This window comes from Tauraco erythrolophus, chromosome 3 (genome assembly GCF_009769465.1).
Source record: "Tauraco erythrolophus isolate bTauEry1 chromosome 3, bTauEry1.pri, whole genome shotgun sequence".
NCBI classification, from domain to species: domain Eukaryota; kingdom Metazoa; phylum Chordata; class Aves; order Musophagiformes; family Musophagidae; genus Tauraco; species Tauraco erythrolophus.
The window spans coordinates 56,093,959-56,114,066 of NC_141467.1; the positions used below are offsets into that span (position 1 = coordinate 56,093,959).

The 20,108-nt window shown below is 44.9% G+C and overlaps 1 protein-coding gene across 1 annotated transcript in view; it reads right to left on the minus strand.

Moving 5' to 3' along the window:
- The window catches only part of B4GALT6 (beta-1,4-galactosyltransferase 6), a 33,588-nt gene extending 16,638 nt beyond the window's left edge, over positions 1 to 16,950 (minus strand). Inside the window, 1 exon segment of the mRNA XM_086609250.1 lies at positions 16,836 to 16,950. Within this exon segment, the coding sequence (XP_086465376.1) occupies positions 16,836 to 16,950 (115 nt within the window).
- Positions 16,951 to 20,108: the final 3,158 nt, after the last annotated feature.

The following is a 20,108-nucleotide window of genomic DNA, read 5'->3' on the forward strand; positions in this document are numbered from 1 at the left end:
TCTACTTACATGTTCACCAGCCTTGGTAATTTCTTTCTGGCTTCTACCAAACCACATTGACTTCAAACATCCAGCTGTTAGACAGACAGATGTCACTCACTACACACACAGTAACAAAAATCACGAACACTCTACAGCCAGCGAGCACACTCTCCAGCATTGCTCCTGATATGGTTGAGATGAAAGATTTGCTCTGGAAGTCAGCGCAAGGAATATTAGAAAAATCTACTCAAACATGTTACCTTTGCACACTTAGGAACCTGACACAGCACAGAACTGAGACTAAGGCCTTCAAACAAGTCCACAAGAAAGTCGAGAGGGCCATATAATTGTTCTCAATAACTACAGGAAACTTTATGGTAGTCCAGATGATGCAAACATAAACCTTGATAAAACAGCTTTTCTGCAAATGCATCTGCATCTCCTCTTTGCTGAAGGACAACTTCCTTCTTCTGACAAAGAAGAGGAAAAATTAGAACAAATACATCAGACCTTTGTGAGAGACAAAGCTAGAATAGAAAAGCCATCTCTCTCAAAAGCAAGCATCATGAAAAGACAGAACTGAAAAAACAATCCGCTGCCACCTTGGCCTAAGTACTCAAGAGCTGCGCTTGCTAACAGGAAGATCCAAGCCAGGCCAAGTTTTCATCAAGCTAGTCTTGTAGTCTGCCCCAATCCAACACCACCTCTTCCTGGCTGATCATCCTGTCAACTCACCATCCACTTCTACCCACATACATAAACATAATGAAACATCTTCCTTTCTGTGCACTCTTCGTCCCAGCTACCTGAGTCTCCAGCACCTTGTCTGTCTCCTGTCTCTCCTTGTCATAGTTAACAGTGATCAGTTTATTCCACTGTCATTCAACAGCTGCTTGGGTAGTCTTAGTTAGCAGATGCCTGAGTAGCCAATTAACTACTTCAGAAACTAAATATATCAGGCAAAAATCAAAAATATTAATTTAGTCCTAAAAATAAAACTCATCTACTGGCACAGGTTTGTCAGCAGAGACCTGTGAAAAAGCGCACAGTTCACATGTCACATCAACCAGCAGCAACAAAGCATTCAAGATAATCCACAAGAGCCAGAAATGTAACAGAGAAACGTATCTTTCCGGCTAGTGTGGTGAGGGAAGAAGAATGACAGCAGAATACAGAGGGCTGAAGTTTGATGACTTCCACAGAAATCCTCTTTTCAGCTGTCGTTGGTACTTTAATTCTGGACATCTTTCTGTGCATGGCACAGGCTTCCACAAACCTCACCTATGCTGTCATGAATATCACTCTTAACATGGCAGGGTGCCACTCAAGCGCCTGCATACTAACGCACAGAGTATGGGGAATAAACATAATGACTTAAGGGATCTGTGTGTAACTCCAGGTCTACAATCCTACCGGTATCACAGAGACATGGTGAGATGGTTCCCACGATTGGAGTGTTGCAACAGAGGGATACAGGCTGCTTAGGGAGGACAGGAAGGGAATATGAGGAGGGAGAATCACCCTTTATGTGAGAGAGCAGCTGGAATGCAGAAAGCTCTGCCTAGGGTTGGAAGAAGAGCCAACTGAGAGCTTACTGGTTAGGATTAAAGGCAACATTATAGTGGATGTCTGCTATAGCCCACATGACCAGGAAAAATAAGTGGATCATGCCCTCTACTGACAGATATAAACCAGCCTTATGTTCACAGGCCCTAGCCCTCATGGAGGAGGGACTGTAACTCATGGCATACTGCAAGGGTCAGTACCAACTCTAGTTCTGTTTAACAAAGAATCATAGAACAGTTTGGAAAAGACCGTTAAGATCATCAAGTCCAACCGTTAATCTAGCACTGCCAAGTCCATCACTAAACCATGTCCCTAAGCACCACATCTATATGTCTTTTTAATACCTCCAGGGATGGTGACTCAACCAGTTTCCTGGGCAGCCTGTCCCAATGCTCAACCACCCTTTTGGTGAAGAAATTTTTCATAATATCCAATCTAAACCTCCTCTGGTGCAACTTGAGGCCATTTATCTTAGTGATCTGGATGATGGGGCAGAGTGTACCCTCAGAAAGATTGCTTATGACACAAAACTGGAATAAGTAACTGACATACCAGAGGGCCATGCTGCCATCCAGAGGGACCTCAACAGGCTGGAGAAATGGGCTGACAGGAGCCGCATGAAGTGCAACAAAGAGGAGTGCAAAGTTCTGCACCTAGGGAAGAACAACTCCGTGCAACAATATATGCTGGGGGCCACCCAACAGTTTGGCAGAAAAGGCCTTGGACGTTCTGATGTGCGACTGCTGCAAAGATGGCCAATGGCATCCCAGGCTGCACTAGGAAGAATGTTGCCAGTAGGTTAAGGTCATCCTTCCCAGCCCTTACTCAGCACTGGTGAAACCAAACCTGAAGTACTGTGTCCAGTTCTGGGCTCTACAGTAGAACAGAGACATAGACATGCTGGAGAGAGTCCAAAGAGCCAAGAAGAAGACAAAGGGACTGGAGCATCTCTCCTATGAGGAAAGGCTGAGAGAGCTGGAATTGTTCAGCCTGGAGAAGAGAAGGCTCAGGGACCATATTAATGTATACAAAGGGTGGGTGTATATGTATGTAATGTATACAAAGGGTGGGTGTATATGTATGTAATGTATACGTGGGGAGGATGCAAAGAGGACAGAGCCAGGCTCTTTTCAGTGGTGCTCAGTGACAGATCTAGAGGCAACGGACACAAACTGAAATACAGGAGGATCCACCTGAACATCAGGAAACACTTCTTTACTGTGAGGGTGACCAAGCACTGGCAGAGGTTGCCCATAGAGCTAGCGGAGTCAAAGATACGCTAAAGCTATCAGGACATGATCCTGGGCAACTGGCTCCAGGTGGCCCTGCTTGACCAGGGTAGCTGGACCAGATGACCTCCAGAGATCCCATCCAATCTCAACTATTCTGCGATTTTTTTCCACTATTGTCTTTCTGTGTTTGTACCCACCATCACTCTTGCCACACTGCAAGGCAATGCACAAATCAGGAAGGCAAAATTTCATGTTTAACTAAAGAAAACATCTAACAATGTAACCACCTAGAACTAGTTTTATTCACTATACATTGTCCAAAGTAAGAAACAGCACTTATGACTCAAGAAACATATAGAATCCAGACTGTCAGACAGTTTGCAAGGTAAGCAAATGGGGAGTGTAGTGCAGGATAACAACACACCCATACAGGACACCTTGCAATGAATACCATACCCAATGTTCCATCCAAAGCAACCGCAGTGTGAGCATAAGCTCATACCTAATTCAGATGAAACTTTCACTAGCAAGTGATCTAGATCTGTATCAGCAATCATGGACACACAGCCACACGTCAGTCATCAAAAGTCCTGGGTTTAGGGCATTATTTAAAACTCATTCTGATAAAGCACATTAGGGCATTAAAGGGATGATCCTGTATTTCAGAGATGTTAAAAATATCAGATGGATCATTTTTTCTCTCCAGTTTTTATAGCTCACTAGTTATTAATAGTTTTACGTGTTAGCCTGAAAACAACACCGTTGCAGGGCAAGGAACGCATTAATTCTTAAAATATAAAGATATCTGTTAAAATGGCTCCATGTTTTACATCAGATGGCTTCCTGTTACTTAAATATTCACCTGACGACTGTTTACACCTTTTTAAAAATAAATCAATAAAGAAAGTCTCATTCACAGATCACTCTCCATTAGGGAATCAAGCTCTTTCCAAGCAGTACACCAAAAAATAAAGCATTTCTCACAACATTGCATTAGTTTATCATCCCTTAGCTTCACAGAAAAAGCACAAAACTCGTTTTATATAGAAATCTAGTAACTTATCATGCTGTACACATACACCAAAGCAAAGCCAAAACAACATGCCATGCACTTAGAAGCAATCAACATAGTAAAGTACACAGCAGAACAACTGAAGTTAAAACTGGATCAATGACAAACATTCTGAAGAACAGAAGGAAGTTAGAACTGTGATTACGTTAACAAGATAGAAAAGCATTCATTAAATTACAAATTATGATTTCTTACATGCCAAAGAAGAAAAGATGAACAGACTTGGAGATCATAGGTTTCATTTAAAAACGCAGCTTTCATCACACACACACAAAAAAAACAAACCACCAAACCAAACCCCAAAACACACAAGAAAAAAGCCTTATCTCAAAAATGCTTTCAAAGCAATTAGCAAAAAGAGTAAACACCTCCCATACTTAAAAAGTGAGAAGATCATCAGAGCAACCATAGTAATATTATATACTGATCTTGTAGGGGGAAAAAAAAAAACAACACAAAAAACACACCACCAACAAAAAACACCCACAATTGAAAAGCTCAGATAGGAAATACTTCATAGAGAATCATAGAATGGCATAGGCTGGAAGGGACCTCAAAGATATCTAATTCAACCTCCCTCTCATGGGCAGGGATGCCTCTCAACTAGACCAGGCTACTCAACGCTCCGTTCAACTTGGCCTTGAACACCTCCAGGGAGGGGGCATCCACAACTTCTCTGGGCAATTTATTCCAAAATCTTACCACCCTCATACTGAAGAATTTCTTCCTAAGATCTAATCTAAATCTGTTCTCCTTCAACTTAAACCCATTTCCCCTTGTCCTATCAGTGGACACTCTTGTAAAAAGTCCCTGCCCAGCCTTCCTGTAAGTTCCCTTCAGGTATTGGGAGGCAGCTATTATTAGGTCCCGTCGAAGTCTTCTCTTTTCAAGGCTGAACAATCCCAGCTCCCGCAACCTGTCCTTGTAGCAGAGGTGCTCCAGCCCCTGGATCATCTTTGTGGCCCTCCTTTGAACACGCTCCAACAAATCTATGTCTCTCTTATGGTGGGGACACCAGAACTGGACGCAGTATTCGAGGGGGGGGTCTCACAAGAGCAGAGTAGAGGGGGAGAATCGCCTCTCTTGACCTGCTGACCACGCTTCTCTTGATACATCCCAGGATGCGGTTGGCCTTCTGGGCCACATGAGCGCACTGCCGGTTCATGTTGAGCTTCTCATCTATAAACACTCCCAAATCCTTCTCTTCGGGGCTACTCTCAACCCACTCTGTGCCCAGCTTGTATTTGTGCCTAGGATTGGCCCAACCCAGGTGAAGGACCTTGCATTTTGACTTGTTGAAGCTCATGCAGTTTGCACTGGCCAGGAACACTGCAAAATTCAAATGCAACAAACATGACTTTACAGAAAATAGGTCTCGCCAGATGACCACTGCCCATGAAGTTACTCATCTGCTAGTCAACACCTGTTTTCACTAGACTTCTGAAAAGCACACTCAACAAATTGCATAAAAATTGACATGGGTTTGAATGGGTTAACAGATAGTTCTTCACTAGTAATTGTAAATGGGGAATCATCTCATGGGGAAATTTCTAGAACAAGTCCCATATGGATTTCTTCTCATCTCAAGGTTATATGATATTATTCTCAGCAATACTAGAGTTATAAATACACTAATCAGCAGAGTCCATGCATGGCAAATTAACACAAAAATGTTAAAAATTAAATTCTACAAACTAATCCAAATATACAGAGCTTAGCTGAAGATTGCTTCTAAAACATCAGTCACGATTCCAGGTTTCCACAACTACAGGGTAGGGACTTAAGTCTGTAAAACAGATTCATTAAACAACTTTGCAGTGAAGAACGATAATCAAAGTAATGTAAGACTGCTCTAAACTGGTTTGTATTCACAAACTGAAACTTACAGGAAAACAGATAAATCCTATAGTAAGTGTTGAACTTCGATATAATTTTATTTATTTTTACACATTTGTTGTTAATCAGAAATTGTTTTTAAAACATATGCAACAACCAGGAAAAAAGCAAAAAACTTTATGCCTTGAAATGCATTTTTTGCTTGATTTGTTGTTGAATATTTAATATCAGTTTTGCATTACTTGTGATTTAACAATAAATCCAAATTTATTTCATCGCGATGGTGAGCCTGCATTTGAGTCTGCATATGTATATCTCCTTGTAAGGAAAACATATTAGAAAGATACAGATCACCTCAATCTACTGGAAGTACCAAGACAGGCTAATAGGGATCATTCATACGGTGCAGATGGATGAATCTGTATCAGCTACAATAGAAACGCTTCAAAGTTCGGTTTAGTGGTGGTGTTTTTTCAACACTTCAGACAATATCTGTATACTCACTGCCACAAAGGACATGCTGAATGGATGAGTCCTCTGACTCCAAGTCTAAGGAACTGAATAAATATCAGTTCACTGTTTATTTGAGCCAGTAAAAGAGAAACTCTCATTGATCACTACAACTGTAGGTTCCTACAGATTGGAAAAGGGCAAACATAACCCCCATCTTTAAAAAAGGGACCAAGGACAACCCAGGAAACTACAGACCAGTCAGCCTTACCTCTGTGCCAGGTAAAATCATGGAACAGATTCTCCTGGTAGCTGTATTAAGGCACATAAAAAATAACCAAGTGGTTGGTGACAGCCAACATGGCTTCACTAGGGGCAAGTCGTGCCTGACTAATTTAGTGGCCTTCTACGACAAAGCTACAGCGCTGTTTGATGTGGGTAAAGCAACGGATGTTGTTTTCCTGGACTTGTGCAAGGTGTTTGACACTGTCCCACATGACATCCTTGTCTCTAAAATGGAGAGACATGGATTTGACAGATGGACCACTCGGTGGATAAAGAACTGGCTGGATGGTTGCATTCAACGAGTTGTGGTCAATGGTGCGATGTCTACATGGAGACCAGCGTCAAGCAGTGTCCCTCAGAGGTCTGTTCTGGGTCCAGTGCTGTTCAACATCTTTGTCAGCAACATGGATGACGGCATTGAGCGCACCCTCAGTAAGTTTGCCGATGACACCAAGTTGTGTGGTGCCGTGGACTCACTTGAGGGAAGAGATGCCATACAGAGGGACCTTGATAGGCTTGAGAATTGGGCCAGTGCAAACTGCATGAGATTCAACAAGTCAAAATGCAAGGTCCTTCACCTGGGTCGGGCCAATCCTAGGCACAAATACAAGCTGGGCACAGAGTGGGTTGAGAGTAGCCCCGAAGAGAAGGATTTGGGAGTGTTTATAGATGAGAAGCTCAACATGAACCGGCAGTGCGCTCATGCGGCCCAGAAGGCCAACCGCATCCTGGGATGTATCAAGAGAAGCGTGGTCAGCAGGTCAAGAGAGGCGATTCTCCCCCTCTACTCTGCTCTTGTGAGACCCCCCCCTCGAATACTGCGTCCAGTTCTGGTGTCCCCACCATAAGAGAGACATAGATTTGTTGGAGCGTGTTCAAAGGAGGGCCACAAAGATGATCCAGGGGCTGGAGCACCTCTGCTACAAGGACAGGTTGTGGGAGCTGGGATTGTTCAGCCTTGAAAAGAGAAGACTTCGACGGGACCTAATAGCTGCCTCCCAATACCTGAAGGGAACTTACAGGAAGGCTGGGCAGGGACTTTTTACAAGAGTGTCCACTGACAGGACAAGGGGAAATGGGTTTAAGTTGAAGGAGAACAGATTTAGACTAGATCTTAGGAAGAAATTCTTCAGTATGAGGGTGGTAAGATTTTGGAATAAATTGCCCAGAGAAGTTGTGGATGCCCCCTCCCTGGAGGTGTTCAAGGCCAGGTTGGACGGAGCGTTGAGTAGCCTGGTCTAGTTGAGAGGCATCCCTGCCCATGAGAGGGAGGTTGGATTAGATGATCTCTGAGGTCCCTTCCAGCCTATGCCATTCTATGATTCTATGATCAAGCCTCCATTTATGGATGAAAGAAAAAATAACCAAATTAAATCAACATTTCTTTCTCTAGTAGTATTTTCAAGCATGATAAATGTTACATTGTTCAACAGAATTTCTAACACTTTTGATACTATTCTATCCTCCAATCTCAGGCTATTAATTGATTATATAGCAAGTCAGAAACATAGCTAAGTCTGAAATAGTATCCTACAGAAATTTAAAATCAGCATTGTTGTATTCACCAACAATGCAACTTATGTCTTCGTTTGTTTTTTCCTTCCACTAAAGGCAGATTCAATCAGGAAAATAAGTGTTTTCCCTTGAATTTCTAATATTTTAGCTAAAATTTCAACTCCAACTTCAAAAAACATAATTAAATTTCATTAAGACATTTGTTCAAAGACAACAGTTCTAGGCAGGCCAACTTTGGACAACAACAATTAAATGGTTTTCTAGTGACATTCTAAGCCTAAGCCTTGCCAATTCTTCCAGAATTTTATTTTAGTGAGTTCTGTTACTGAGAAAAATGGAAAGAGTATCTGTAAATCAAATATTCCAAGTATCATCATAAATTATATTTAAAAAGAACACACACACAAAAAAGTGAATGCGCAGAAGGACAACAGCAAATATAAAAGTGACCATTGAGGATACCTTGCAAAAAAGCATGTTTTGTATCTGTAAGTCCTGAAACCAATCTCTGCACTGTATTCACAAGAATCTAGCACTGGAGTCCACATGATGCAGAATCACTGCATGCTCATCCCCATAATATCATTGCATAATTTGAATACAAAAGATTACCCAAAACGGACTAAGAGCCATAGAAAAGCAAGCAGAGACAGTCACTTGTAGAAACAGTCTTATCAATGAAAAGCCAGTAGATAAGCTGTCTTTCACCACAGACAGATGTGGAAATGGTTAAAGCTTTGGCCATGTCAGTAAAGCACCACAGTTCAAACAAATGTTTCCAGGGCATACAGGTTCTCCTCCTCAACAGATGAGAGCAGCACATTGAAATAACTGCCTGACTTAAGTGAAAGCTTGATTCACATGAGGTCTCATAATTACTTTGTCCTTGTGAAGTCAGCTGCACACCATAAGTGCCTGCATTTTTTTCCCTTTTCTGACTAAGAGCAACATCACAAAATGAATACTCCACGAAATCTTATGCAGGCAAGTTCTCTGACTAGTAACTAAGTATACCTAAGGGCTTCAGGAAAGCTATCAGATAAAGACACAAAACAACTGATTCAGAAAGAAATATGCATGTTTGGTCAGAGCTTATCTGTTGGTAAAAGTGACAGTCATGAATGACTGAACTGCAATAATTTATTCAGCATCAGGTGCTAGGAATGACTGTGCTGGGCCAACATCATAGAAAAAAATCTTTGCGACTCCCAGAATAAGGCAAAAAACCTACCCCTGAAACTGCCCGAGTTCATAATGAGCTCAAGCCATTAGTCAGAATGCAAGGAACTCTGATCACGGAAAATCAGTGATCAAGCAGAAGAATGTGTAAGCCTCATAATCCTTGTTGCACAAGGAAAAAAGGGAAGATCTTATTCATCAGAAAGTCAACCAAAATTTTCCTGTTAAAGGGTTTGGTTGTAATTTGTGGAACTGAAGGGAAATAGTGCAATGCAAGCAAAAGACCACTGCAGCTAATGAAATTACTCCTGTCTCCAGATGAACCCTTTAGTAACAGGTGAACCCTAACAAAGGAATATAGCTGAAAATAGCTCCCAAACAATGACCAGGTCTGTAGTACAGCCATCGCCCTGCAGAAATTATTAAACAAAGGGACAGACGAGTTTCATTCCCTCAAGAAACTTGTAATTACGAGACCCATAAGAACAATTCCCTAGAAAGGAGTAAAAGAAGGTGAAGGCAGTAAAAAAAGTAAACGTCTACCACATCCTGTAAAACCCATCAGCCTTTTATCAGACGATATTTCCAGACAGCACCAAGGGAGGAGAGTAACAAAGGATATGTTCTGTTTTAAACAGGCTAGCTGTATTATTTCTATTTCGGTGCAGCCCTTGAGCTGCATTAAACTTATTGCCTTGAAGACACAGGCTTTATTACAAAACCCTCAGACAAGGTATTACCATCCGTGTGTCACTGTGGCAAACACAGTCAATGGAATGCTGCCCTGTATTAGCAACAGTAAAACCAGCAGATCAACAGGAGCAACAATTCTCTATTCAGCAGCTTGTGAAACTATATGTGGGGTACTGTGTCCAGTTTGGGGATCCCAGTAAGAGACAGACATTAACATGGCAGTGTCATGGTTCTATAATAAAAGGACTGAGGGTCGAGACAAGAACAGAGGGAGCACCCACCAACCATGGTCCCGGGCAAAAACAGGCTCAGTTTTCTCAAAACAAAACAATTTATTAACAGTTGCTTAAAAAGGACAAAGGGAAACAAAACCAGTTACTTGAGAGGATAGAGAGAACACAAGGCCAGATCTTAAAACAACACCTCCCCACCCCCCTTTCGTTTTGTTCCCGGCTCTACCTTCCCCCCAGCGGCACAGGGGGACAGGGAATGGGGGAGTGCAGGTCAGTCCATCCATGTTGTTACTGCTGCTCCTTTCTTAAGGGAGGACGAGTCCTTACACCATTTTCCCTTGCTCCAATGGATACCCTACTCACAAGGAAAACTCCATAAACTTCTCCAGCGTGAGTACTACCCGCAGGACGCAATCCTTCCCCATCGGATCGCTCCAGTGCGGGCTTTACCACAGTGTCGGATTCTTAGGGAGTCGTGGCCACTCGCTTCAGCGTGGACCGTCCCACAGACTCTAGATGCCTCACGACCTCGTCGTGCATCTCAAGCTCCATTATTAACAGTAACTCGTCGTGCATCCCATGTTCCACGACCTCTCCAAGGCTCAGGCATCTCTTCCCCGACGTGGGTTTCTCCACGGGCCGCACGTGGGTCTCTGCTCCGCCGAGCCCATCTTGGCTGCAGGGGGGCTGCCTGCCGTCTTGCCACCGGTTGCAGGGGAAACACAGCTCCGGCACACCTCCTCCCGCTCCATCTTCACTGACCTGGTGTTGGTGTGGACGTTTCTCTCAGGTCTTAGTCCTCTCTGGGTGAACTCGGCCCAGCGGGCACCCCGGGAGCAGGGCACTCCCCGCATTCCCCAAGCGGCTCCGTCGCCACCATCTTGAGCACGTGGCGCTGGCCCGGCACCCAGCCAGGGCGAGGGAGCGAGGGCTGAGCCTTCCTCCCCTCTCCTCGCTCCTGGGCAAAAAGCACCTTTTCTGTTCCTTTGTCCCAACCTAAATAGGGCAATTTGCCTGGTAAAAACATGGAATAGATTCTCCTGGTAGCTGTATTAAGGCACGTAAAAAATAACCAAGTGGTTGGTGACAGCCAACATGGCTTCACTAGGGGCAAGTCGTGCCTGACTAATTTAGTGGCCTTCTACGACAAAGCTACAGCGCTGGTTGATGTGGGTAAAGCAACGGATGTTGTTTTCCTGGACTTGTGCAAGGTGTTTGACACTGTCCCACATGACATCCTTGTCTCTAAAATGGAGAGACATGGATTTGACAGATGAACCACTTGGTGGATAGAGAACTGGCTGGACGGTTGCATTCAACGAGTTGTGGTCCATGGTGCAATATCTACATGGAGACCAGCGTCAAACTGCATGAGCTTCAACAAGTCAAAATGCAAAGTCCTTCACCTGGGTCGGGCCAATCCTAGGCACAAATACAAGCTGGGCACAGAGTGGGTTGAGAGTAGCCCCGAAGAGAAGGATTTGGGAGTGTTTATAGATGAGAAGCTCAACATGAACCGGCAGTGCACTCATGCGGCCCAGAAGGCCAACCGCGTCCTGGGCTGCATCAAGAGGAGCGTGGCCAGTAGGTCGAGAGAGGTGATTCTTCGCCTCTACTCTGCCCTCGTGAGACCTCACCTGGAGTACTGCGTCCAGTTCTGGAGCCCCCAACATACGAAGGACATGGACCAGTTGGAGAGGGTCCAGAGGAGGGACACGAAGATGATAAGAGGGCTGGAGCACCTTTCCTATGAGGACAGGCTGAAAGAGTTGGGGCTGTTCAGCCTGGAGAAGAGAAGGCTCCAGGGTGACCTTATAGCGGTCTTCCAGTACCTCAAGGGGGCCTACAGGAAAGATGGGGAGAGGCTGTTCAGGAGGGCCTGTTGTGATAGGACAAGGGGTAATGGTTTTAAAATAGAGGGAGGTAGATTCAGGTTGGATATTAGGAAAAAATTTTTTACCATGAGAGTTGTAGAACACTGGAACAGGTTGCCCAGAGAGGTGGTGGATGCTCCATCCCTGGAGACGTTCAAGGCCAGGTTGGACGAGGCCCTGAGCAACCTGATCTAGTTGGAGATATCCCTGTTCCTTGCAGGGGGGTTGGACTAGATGACCTTTGAAGGTCCCTTCCAGCCCTAACCATTCTATGATTCTATGAATAGAAAATACATTGACATCCAATTGTGAGCTAAAATCAATGGAAATGTTTTCAAGTTCCACCTAGCCTGTGCAGCTGCCCTTTGGTAAGGATTGCCAAAGTAGTAAAGTTTTAACAAGGGAAGCAGAAGACCAGAAGAGAGAAAACAGCTGGTTTTTCTCCTCAATCTCATTCCACCGTTCAGGATTTCTTGTTACTGGTGTCAAAGATAGCCTGCATCTTCCCTGATCACTGCACTGTTCCATAACCAGTTCTTAAGACAACTACAAAGGTCATCATGTCCAAGCCGGCCAAGTTAGACCGCAATTGACTACAATATTGAGAGCTCTAAGGTACTCTTCCATCCAATCTGGTAAAGGTTCTGTGCTGGAGTCAGACAGAAAAGAATAACCCAGAGATGAGTAAGAGGTCGTTTTCTGAGATCAATTATGTTGTCCAACATGATTTCAGTTATGATGCTGACAGAAAACGAGAAAAGCAAAGAAAAAATTCTCTGAAAATACTCAGATTGGCTTGGCAGTGAAATAAGGTCAGCAAATGCTCCCTCTTGGTCACCACTGCCTTGCTACTTTATCTTATTCTCCTCCTCTTTGGATCCTTTCCATGATGTAAACTTGAACCTAAATACATGTCCTGAACAGCTGTCAGCACTAGACATCAACTATTCAAGTCCCTTTTATCACCATTGTTATCCACAACACTGAAAAAAAACATATTGGTGTCGAAGATTCCTGCTCTAACTGCAGTATAGGTGGATATTTGTAGCTTCCAGTGAAGTTTCAGAATCCCAAGCCATCTTCGTTGACTAATTCAAAACCAGAAACTTCAGTTTGTACCTTTTCATTTCATGTACCAGAGAAGGAGCACCAGATGAAGTACTGTCAGAAAAGGGGTCTTTCTTGAGAAGTAGCACCCGTTACCTGTTTCCATCATATACTTGAGACTATCACATAGAAGTATAATTTAAACATTCCAATTAGATTTTTAGATTTTAAACATTTAAAATGTTTTCTACCATTTTACCTTGCCATCGTTTCCCTCTAGGCTTTGTTTCAAAATGTCCAAACAATTAAACAGAGAAAATGAAAACCAGAAAAATAGTTGTCTTCTTTAATCAGCAGTTAGAAATCAACCTGCTTCTGTGTTTAACCTCCTCTGACTACTGAAAAGCCACCAGGGTGCTAAGGTAGAGTTGCAGCCATCTCTACCTCATCCCATCTTTTGTTCATACAGAAGAGGGGAAAGGAGGCACATGAATAACCCTAACACAGCGTATGAATTCTTCTCAACCATATAAACCCTGTATTTTTTATATTATGTGGAATATTATAGGTCTTAGTCTCCAGACACAGATCAGTGTTTGAAAACCTGAAATTTAAATGCTTTTCCTCTCCTCACGTTCTGAAATACATGGGATAAAAAACAGGTTTTACTTCCCAAAGAACTAGCATTCTGCAAGGCCTTTAGAAAAAAAAAAAAGTAATATACAAGTAATTATTGTGCAAATAAAAACACTGAAATATTAAACAGAAATAATTAGAGACCTTAAAATAAGTAATTAAAATTTTTCCCTCTAAACAAATTGTCAGCATTCCAAATTGACCCAAACTGCATTTGTCAAAAAATCTACAATTTTGCTAAAAAATGCAGTAATTCTATTTTCTAATTAGCATGAGGGACAGAGGAAATGTGATAATGACCTCTTTGAGAATTCTCCCAGTGCTAAGGGCTTACTAGTGCAGACATCTCCTCCCTTTGATAAGCCATGAACTTCTTTCTTGCTAGGAGGGAATTCCGATCTATTAGACCATAGAATTCAACTTTTCACTCAGCTTTGACATGTCAGGAAGCCATTCCGCTACATAACCCACTTGTTCTTCCACTCCCACCTTCCAGTACACTGCTGCTGCACAAAACATTGGGAGTTCAACTTCTCCCTGTCTTTTCAGTCCCTCTGACCACCAGGAAGAGAAACCAGCCAGGGAGCTCCAGTGCCCTACAACACAATTAAAACGTTTCTCCTCTCTGTCACTGTGCCTTGTAGTATGTTGAGGAAGAAAGCATTCTGATGAACCAAAATATCCTCACTGAAACATATCTGTACACATAAATTGTGACAGATCCCAACCATTTATGACTTAACTGCAGACTGTATTTAACGAAAAGCCGCTAACAGGTAAGGTGGCTGAACTTCCACAAGCAGTCTTAAGCCCTCCTCTCCACACACACATCAGCTTTGACTTAGATACACCTATCTCATCACACTCAGTGGAAGGAGCGAAACACACCAAAATACTCTATCCTATTGCAATATGAAAATGGAATGAGCATACAGCATAGGATTACTAGATAAATCACCTGCCTATAAACTCGAGGGGTGGGGTATTATTGGGTTTTTTGAAAATCTTTCATTCTTAACAACTTGTATTTCCTCAAAGAATAATGCCAGGTTGTCTGTTGGGTTTAAGACATATTTGACCTTCTTTCTCTCCATTATACACAGTAACATTTCCAGGAGCAAATTCCTGGAAATCAGCATCACATCTGCAAGATGACAGGCATAGATGACCAGTGTAAAACCTTCCTATTTTTCTTTACCATTTTCTATATTTCCTTCCTCAGTAAGACCAGCACAGTATGGTAGCATTTCAAACTGGATCCAAGAAGCGCCTCAGACAAAGGACAATTCCAATATGTAGGGTTTTGATTTGTTTAAGCTGGATGAGTTCACAGCACAACTGCATACAGAGTTAGGGCAGCACAATACTAAACAGTAGCTGGAAAGAGCTGTAACCTTACAAACTCATCTAACTACTGAAGATTTTTGTACCATTAAACCACAGCTTGAAAGGGCTAACTGCAGTGTATATGTCTGAGATAGCAAGAGAGTCCAGTTTGAGTACGATTTTCTTTTCCTTAAGGTTGATCAGACCTAAATAACCTACCCCAAGGATACTTTTGGTGCATACTGTTGATTCATTTCACTCCTGGTACAAAGGAAACTGAACAGACACGTAAACCCCAATAGCTGAGCAGCAAGATGAAGTCAGGAAAGTCTCATCACTAGAGCTTTGACTCTGAACAAGCTACTGCATAAGTCTTGTTTAGTAGAAGAGGATGCACTTCTTAGAAGATAGCCATTGAAGAAGAACATTTAAATAATGAATAAAACTCCAGCTGCATACATTATGTAAGATGTTAATAGTTTCACTTACTTATAAAGATGCGGAAAACTGCCCTTTGCTTTCTAAATCATACACGAAATGCTTGTAATTAAGTCTACTCTGATATTGCACTAGTGTCTCACAGAATTAAGATAAGAAGTCTAAGCAGACCCTGGCAGCATCATCCTCTCACTTACAAGACTAAATTGCATCACTTTCAGCAGGGAAACACTGACAGACAAGAAACTTAAGAACTCCAACCCATTATATAGTCCCTATTTTTTTCATATTTATTTGAACTGCAATAATATTAGACAGGCATGTCAATATTGTATGAAGCACTGTAAGTATAGGAGAAGTAATTGCACCTTGAAAGGGTTTACAAGCTAAATAGAAGATGGTGAACAAAAGGAAGCCAAACAGCATAAAGACACCAGTCAACATGAAACAATTCACGCAGATTCAGTGGTCAAATTAATGCGGATATTTTGTAGTAATGATTGCAGAGAGAAGTTATAAGCACTAAAGACAAAGAGTGAGATGGTTTTACAGGTATTTCAGTAGCATCTGATAAGCAGAAGAAAGTGTCAACGTTTCCTAAAGAACAGGAAAACATTACCTAGGTAATAGACACCCGACACAGTGAAACGCCACAGAGCACCATACAGGATACCACTTGCCTTAGCGCAGGGGTAAGGCTAACCAGTTCTGAAAGGATCATCCAGGGATAAAAAGCCTGATGGTCTCCCAGAAACAGCAGAAGAGCGAACTAAGGAAACAGAACACTTTTTGTCTGACCCGGACTTGCACGGTTATTTTTTGAAGCTTTTCTTACAGAAACTGTCTACGCTCTGAAGTGGTTCTTTGAGAAGTGGAAGCTAACAAAATGTAAAACCTGTGAAGAGAGATCTCACCGACAGAAAGTAAACAAGAAATAGTCAAACTAGTTAATTTCTGTTCACACCTGCTTTGTTATTAGCGCAGTTACTAATGATTTAAAAGATGAATGCATTCAAGTGCCTCCAGCAAGCAGTTTTGCAGTTCTTTCCTCGATTCTACCATTAATTTATAACATGATGAAAAGATGAGCTGCTTTTTGCATCACTTGCCGGCCTGAGAAGCAAGAACAGCATTTACCTACCTCGCGACGGCAGATGAATCTTCTAGAGCATTTGAAACCAACAGAACAAAGATGTGAGATTAACACACGTTACCGCCGCCGCGACTGCCTTTATCAGCCGCCCCGACGGGGGATCTCGCGTTCCGATCCCCGAGACGCCCCTCGCCCGGCGCCGCCCGCCCTCCCCGCCGCGGTGCCCGGGGGTGACAGGCCGGGGCAGGCAGGTGCGCATCGCCGAGGCCGCCCCGCAGCGCCCACCGCCCCCTGCCCGCTGGGCCGCGGCGCCCACCCCCGCCCTCACACACACACACATCCCCCCCCCCCCCTCAAGGGAGGGGGCTTCCGACTCACCGATCCCGGGGGCCACATAGATGAAGTAGAGGCAGGAGGAGGAGAAGGAGAAGAAGAAGATGAAGGCGAGCATGGAGCGATTGGAGACCCGCAGCACCTTCCGGAGCAGTGGCATCCTCCCTCCGCGCCGGCGGCCGGCCGCTCCGCTCAATCCCGGCGAGCCGCGGCGGCGCTTCCCAGAGGGAGGCGGCCTGCTCCTCCCATGGATCGGTGAAGGTGACCAGGGGTCTCCACTCGCCCCCTCCCTCCCTCCCTCCCCGGGAGCGGGCGGGCCGGCAGGGGCAGCGCCGGGGCTCGAGCAGGGCGGGAGGCGGCGGCGCTTCGCGGCCGCGCGGCTGCCCCCTCCTCGCGGGCGGCCGGCCGGAGGGGGCCTGCCTTCGCGCTGCGCCTCCGGGCGGGCTGAACGCGCCGCCGCGGCTCGCAGGTGGCGGCCGGAGCGGGGAGGGGTCCCTAGCGCTGCTGCAGGGCTCGACAACGCTCCCGCCGCTGCTCATGCCGCCGGACGCTGCGGCTGTCCGCTCTCCCGCCTGCTGCCCCCTCACAAGCGGCGGCGGTAGCGGCGGCAGCAGCATCCCCGCTGCCGGCGGGCAATCACCTCCGCGGCAGCCTAGCCCGGCCCGGCCCGGCCCCGCCGCTCCCACCTCCTCCCGCACCGCGGGGAGCGCGCTGCAGCCGCGCGGCGCGGGCCGGCCCCGCCCCGCACGAGGCTCGGCCACTGCGGCGGTTGGAGCGTGCGCGAGCCCCGGCGCGGCGGACTGCAGAACTGCGGCGGGGGCGCGCCCGCGCCCGCCCGCCCGCCTCGCGCTCCGGCGGAGGGGGCGCCGGCAGTGCCGCCGCTATGCTGCGGCGCGCGCGGCGCTCAGCGCCGCGGGCCAATGGCAGGCCGGGAAGAAACGAGCCCACTCGCCCGATTGGCCGGTGCGGTGCGTGCACGAGCGGTTGTCTCACCGGGGCGCGGGGACGGTGCGCGCGGCGGCCTGGCCCGGCGGGCGCGCCGCGGTCGCTGTGGGCGTCGCGCGGGGGGAGAAGCGGTGTGGTCGAGGGCGGAGCGGGGCCCGGAGCGCTGCGCCCCGCTTTCTGGGCGCTCTAGTGGTGCCCGGCCGTGAGGCGAGGGATGCCTTTTCCGTGCCGCGCCGCCTCGGCCTTTTGCGGGACGCGGCGGGGAAGGACTGGGTCCCGCAGGCGGCGGCAGCGCCGGGCCTCTCGGGAGCTCGGCCAGCCGCGCCCGTACCCGCTCTTCGGCGGTGGTGCTGTCCTCTCCCGCTCTCCCCCTTCGCAGTCGGTACTGCTCCTCTGCCAAGGGCAGCCACGGCCGGATCTCGCTGTACTTGAGCTGCTTTTAGTGCAGAACAGTTGGAAACAGAGTCAGGGCTAGCAGACCCAGCAGTTCTCCGGCGAGCAGATTAGGAAGCATTTCCTGAAGATTTGGCTACATTTGTGCTTTCAGTTTTGCTGGGTTCACATGTGATAAGTCTACACACTCCATTAGCAGTTTGCTCTCAAAGCCCATTGCATGAAAAAGGTATTTTAGAAGTCAGTAATAAAAGCTTCACATGAAGCAGCTGCTCTTGCTTTAGCAACTAACCTTGGCTACTGCAAGTTGCTAGGTGATAGGGTCGAGTCAGTGATCTCTCCATTCCTCTGCAGAATGCTGTCACCGATGGGAAGACGTATGCCAAGGGTTGGCAGCTGGCCAGATGTGCCTGAGTGCACCTGAGATAGCAGCAGGATCTGGTTGCGCAAGAATCCAGACCTGTATTGTTAACGTGTCTTGAGTTTATTCGGACATAGGGTAAAATGAATGGAGATACAGAATTGCTCCCCTCTCCTTCTCCAAATACAATTTGTCTCAGTCACTATACTTGCACTACAGTTTTTATGCAGTAGGCATTATTGATATCTTATTTTTGTTTCAGTAATAATTGAGACAAATAATTTTGTCAGCGCAGCTCATGGTCAAGTAGAGTTTATCCTTCAGGCTGAGGGAATGACCTTATCACTTCCTTCACTTCAGTCACAGGCAAACAGTTTCCAAACACTCCGTAGGCTTCCATATCAGTGTTTTTATATCATAAATGTAAAAAGCCTAAGTCAGTTGACATGTAAACATCAGAGCTAGAAATACAAAATTATCAGTTAATCAGCAAAGTAGTGATGCAAATAAGTGATAGTAATAACAAAGCCACAGGTTTACTTAAAAAACCTTTTACTTAAGCAGTCAAAAAGAAGTTACTCTATCCTCCAATCTTGCTAGATGTTGAACAGGAACATTTCTATGTACAGTAGAATACAGTACACACAGTAACGATCTATAGCCACATCGTGGATTTTCCTGATTGTTGCTCTGACATAGTAATAAGAATTTCCCAGTAAGAGTTTCCATAGGAGAGAGAGAAAATCTGCTCCTTCAGGTCTGAAGCCGAGATTTGTCAGTAATATTTTGATGGATGTTATTATGTTATTGCAATGGGTATCAGATAGATGGATAGACTGAGTGATGCGTTTTGTCACAAAATTGTTTCTGAATTGCCAGTAGTGGCTATGTAGCTTGATGTATTTTATTTGTCATTTATTTTATTGAGCAGAGTGTAAAACTAGCTATAAAAATACAATATTGAACTACTATGTACATATATGTCTTTAATTTGAAGCTTTGGCTGACTGTTATATAGAGGGTCCCTATGGACATGAACTTGGGTTTATGAAGCAAAAATGCACTGTATCTTTACGTTTTCCTTCTGTTTCACATTAAAGTAACATTTGTTTTATATTGTGATGCAGTGTTATTACTGCTTTATTTTTATGTATTAAAGCTATTGATTTACTGTATTAACTCTAATAACTGACACATGCTTCTCTGATATTCCATTTTTATTAATGTTTTTGATATTATTTTAGAATATTTTTTTCTAAGCTGTAAACAGGGGAGGACATTAGAAGATCAATACAATGACAACTTGCAGAATCTTGTCAGAGACAAGAGTGAGATCCTGTTAAAAAAATTATTTGTCCTAGACAGCAGAGTCTCAGACATCAGATTCCAGGTTGAAAAAAAAATTAATAATTTAATTGAGTGGTACAGTAATAGGAGAAGCTCAAGCTGGGTGCCCCCAGAGAGAGACCCTGAACAAAAAATTCCCTGGGCATTTATACCCTTATGGACTATGCACGTGTTCTTCATGCGCTGTTCACAAACCTTGCATGTGCCTCTTGGTCCAATGGTCACTTTTGGTCTGGGGTCTTCTTTGTTCCTTAGTGGATTCTTTCTCTGCC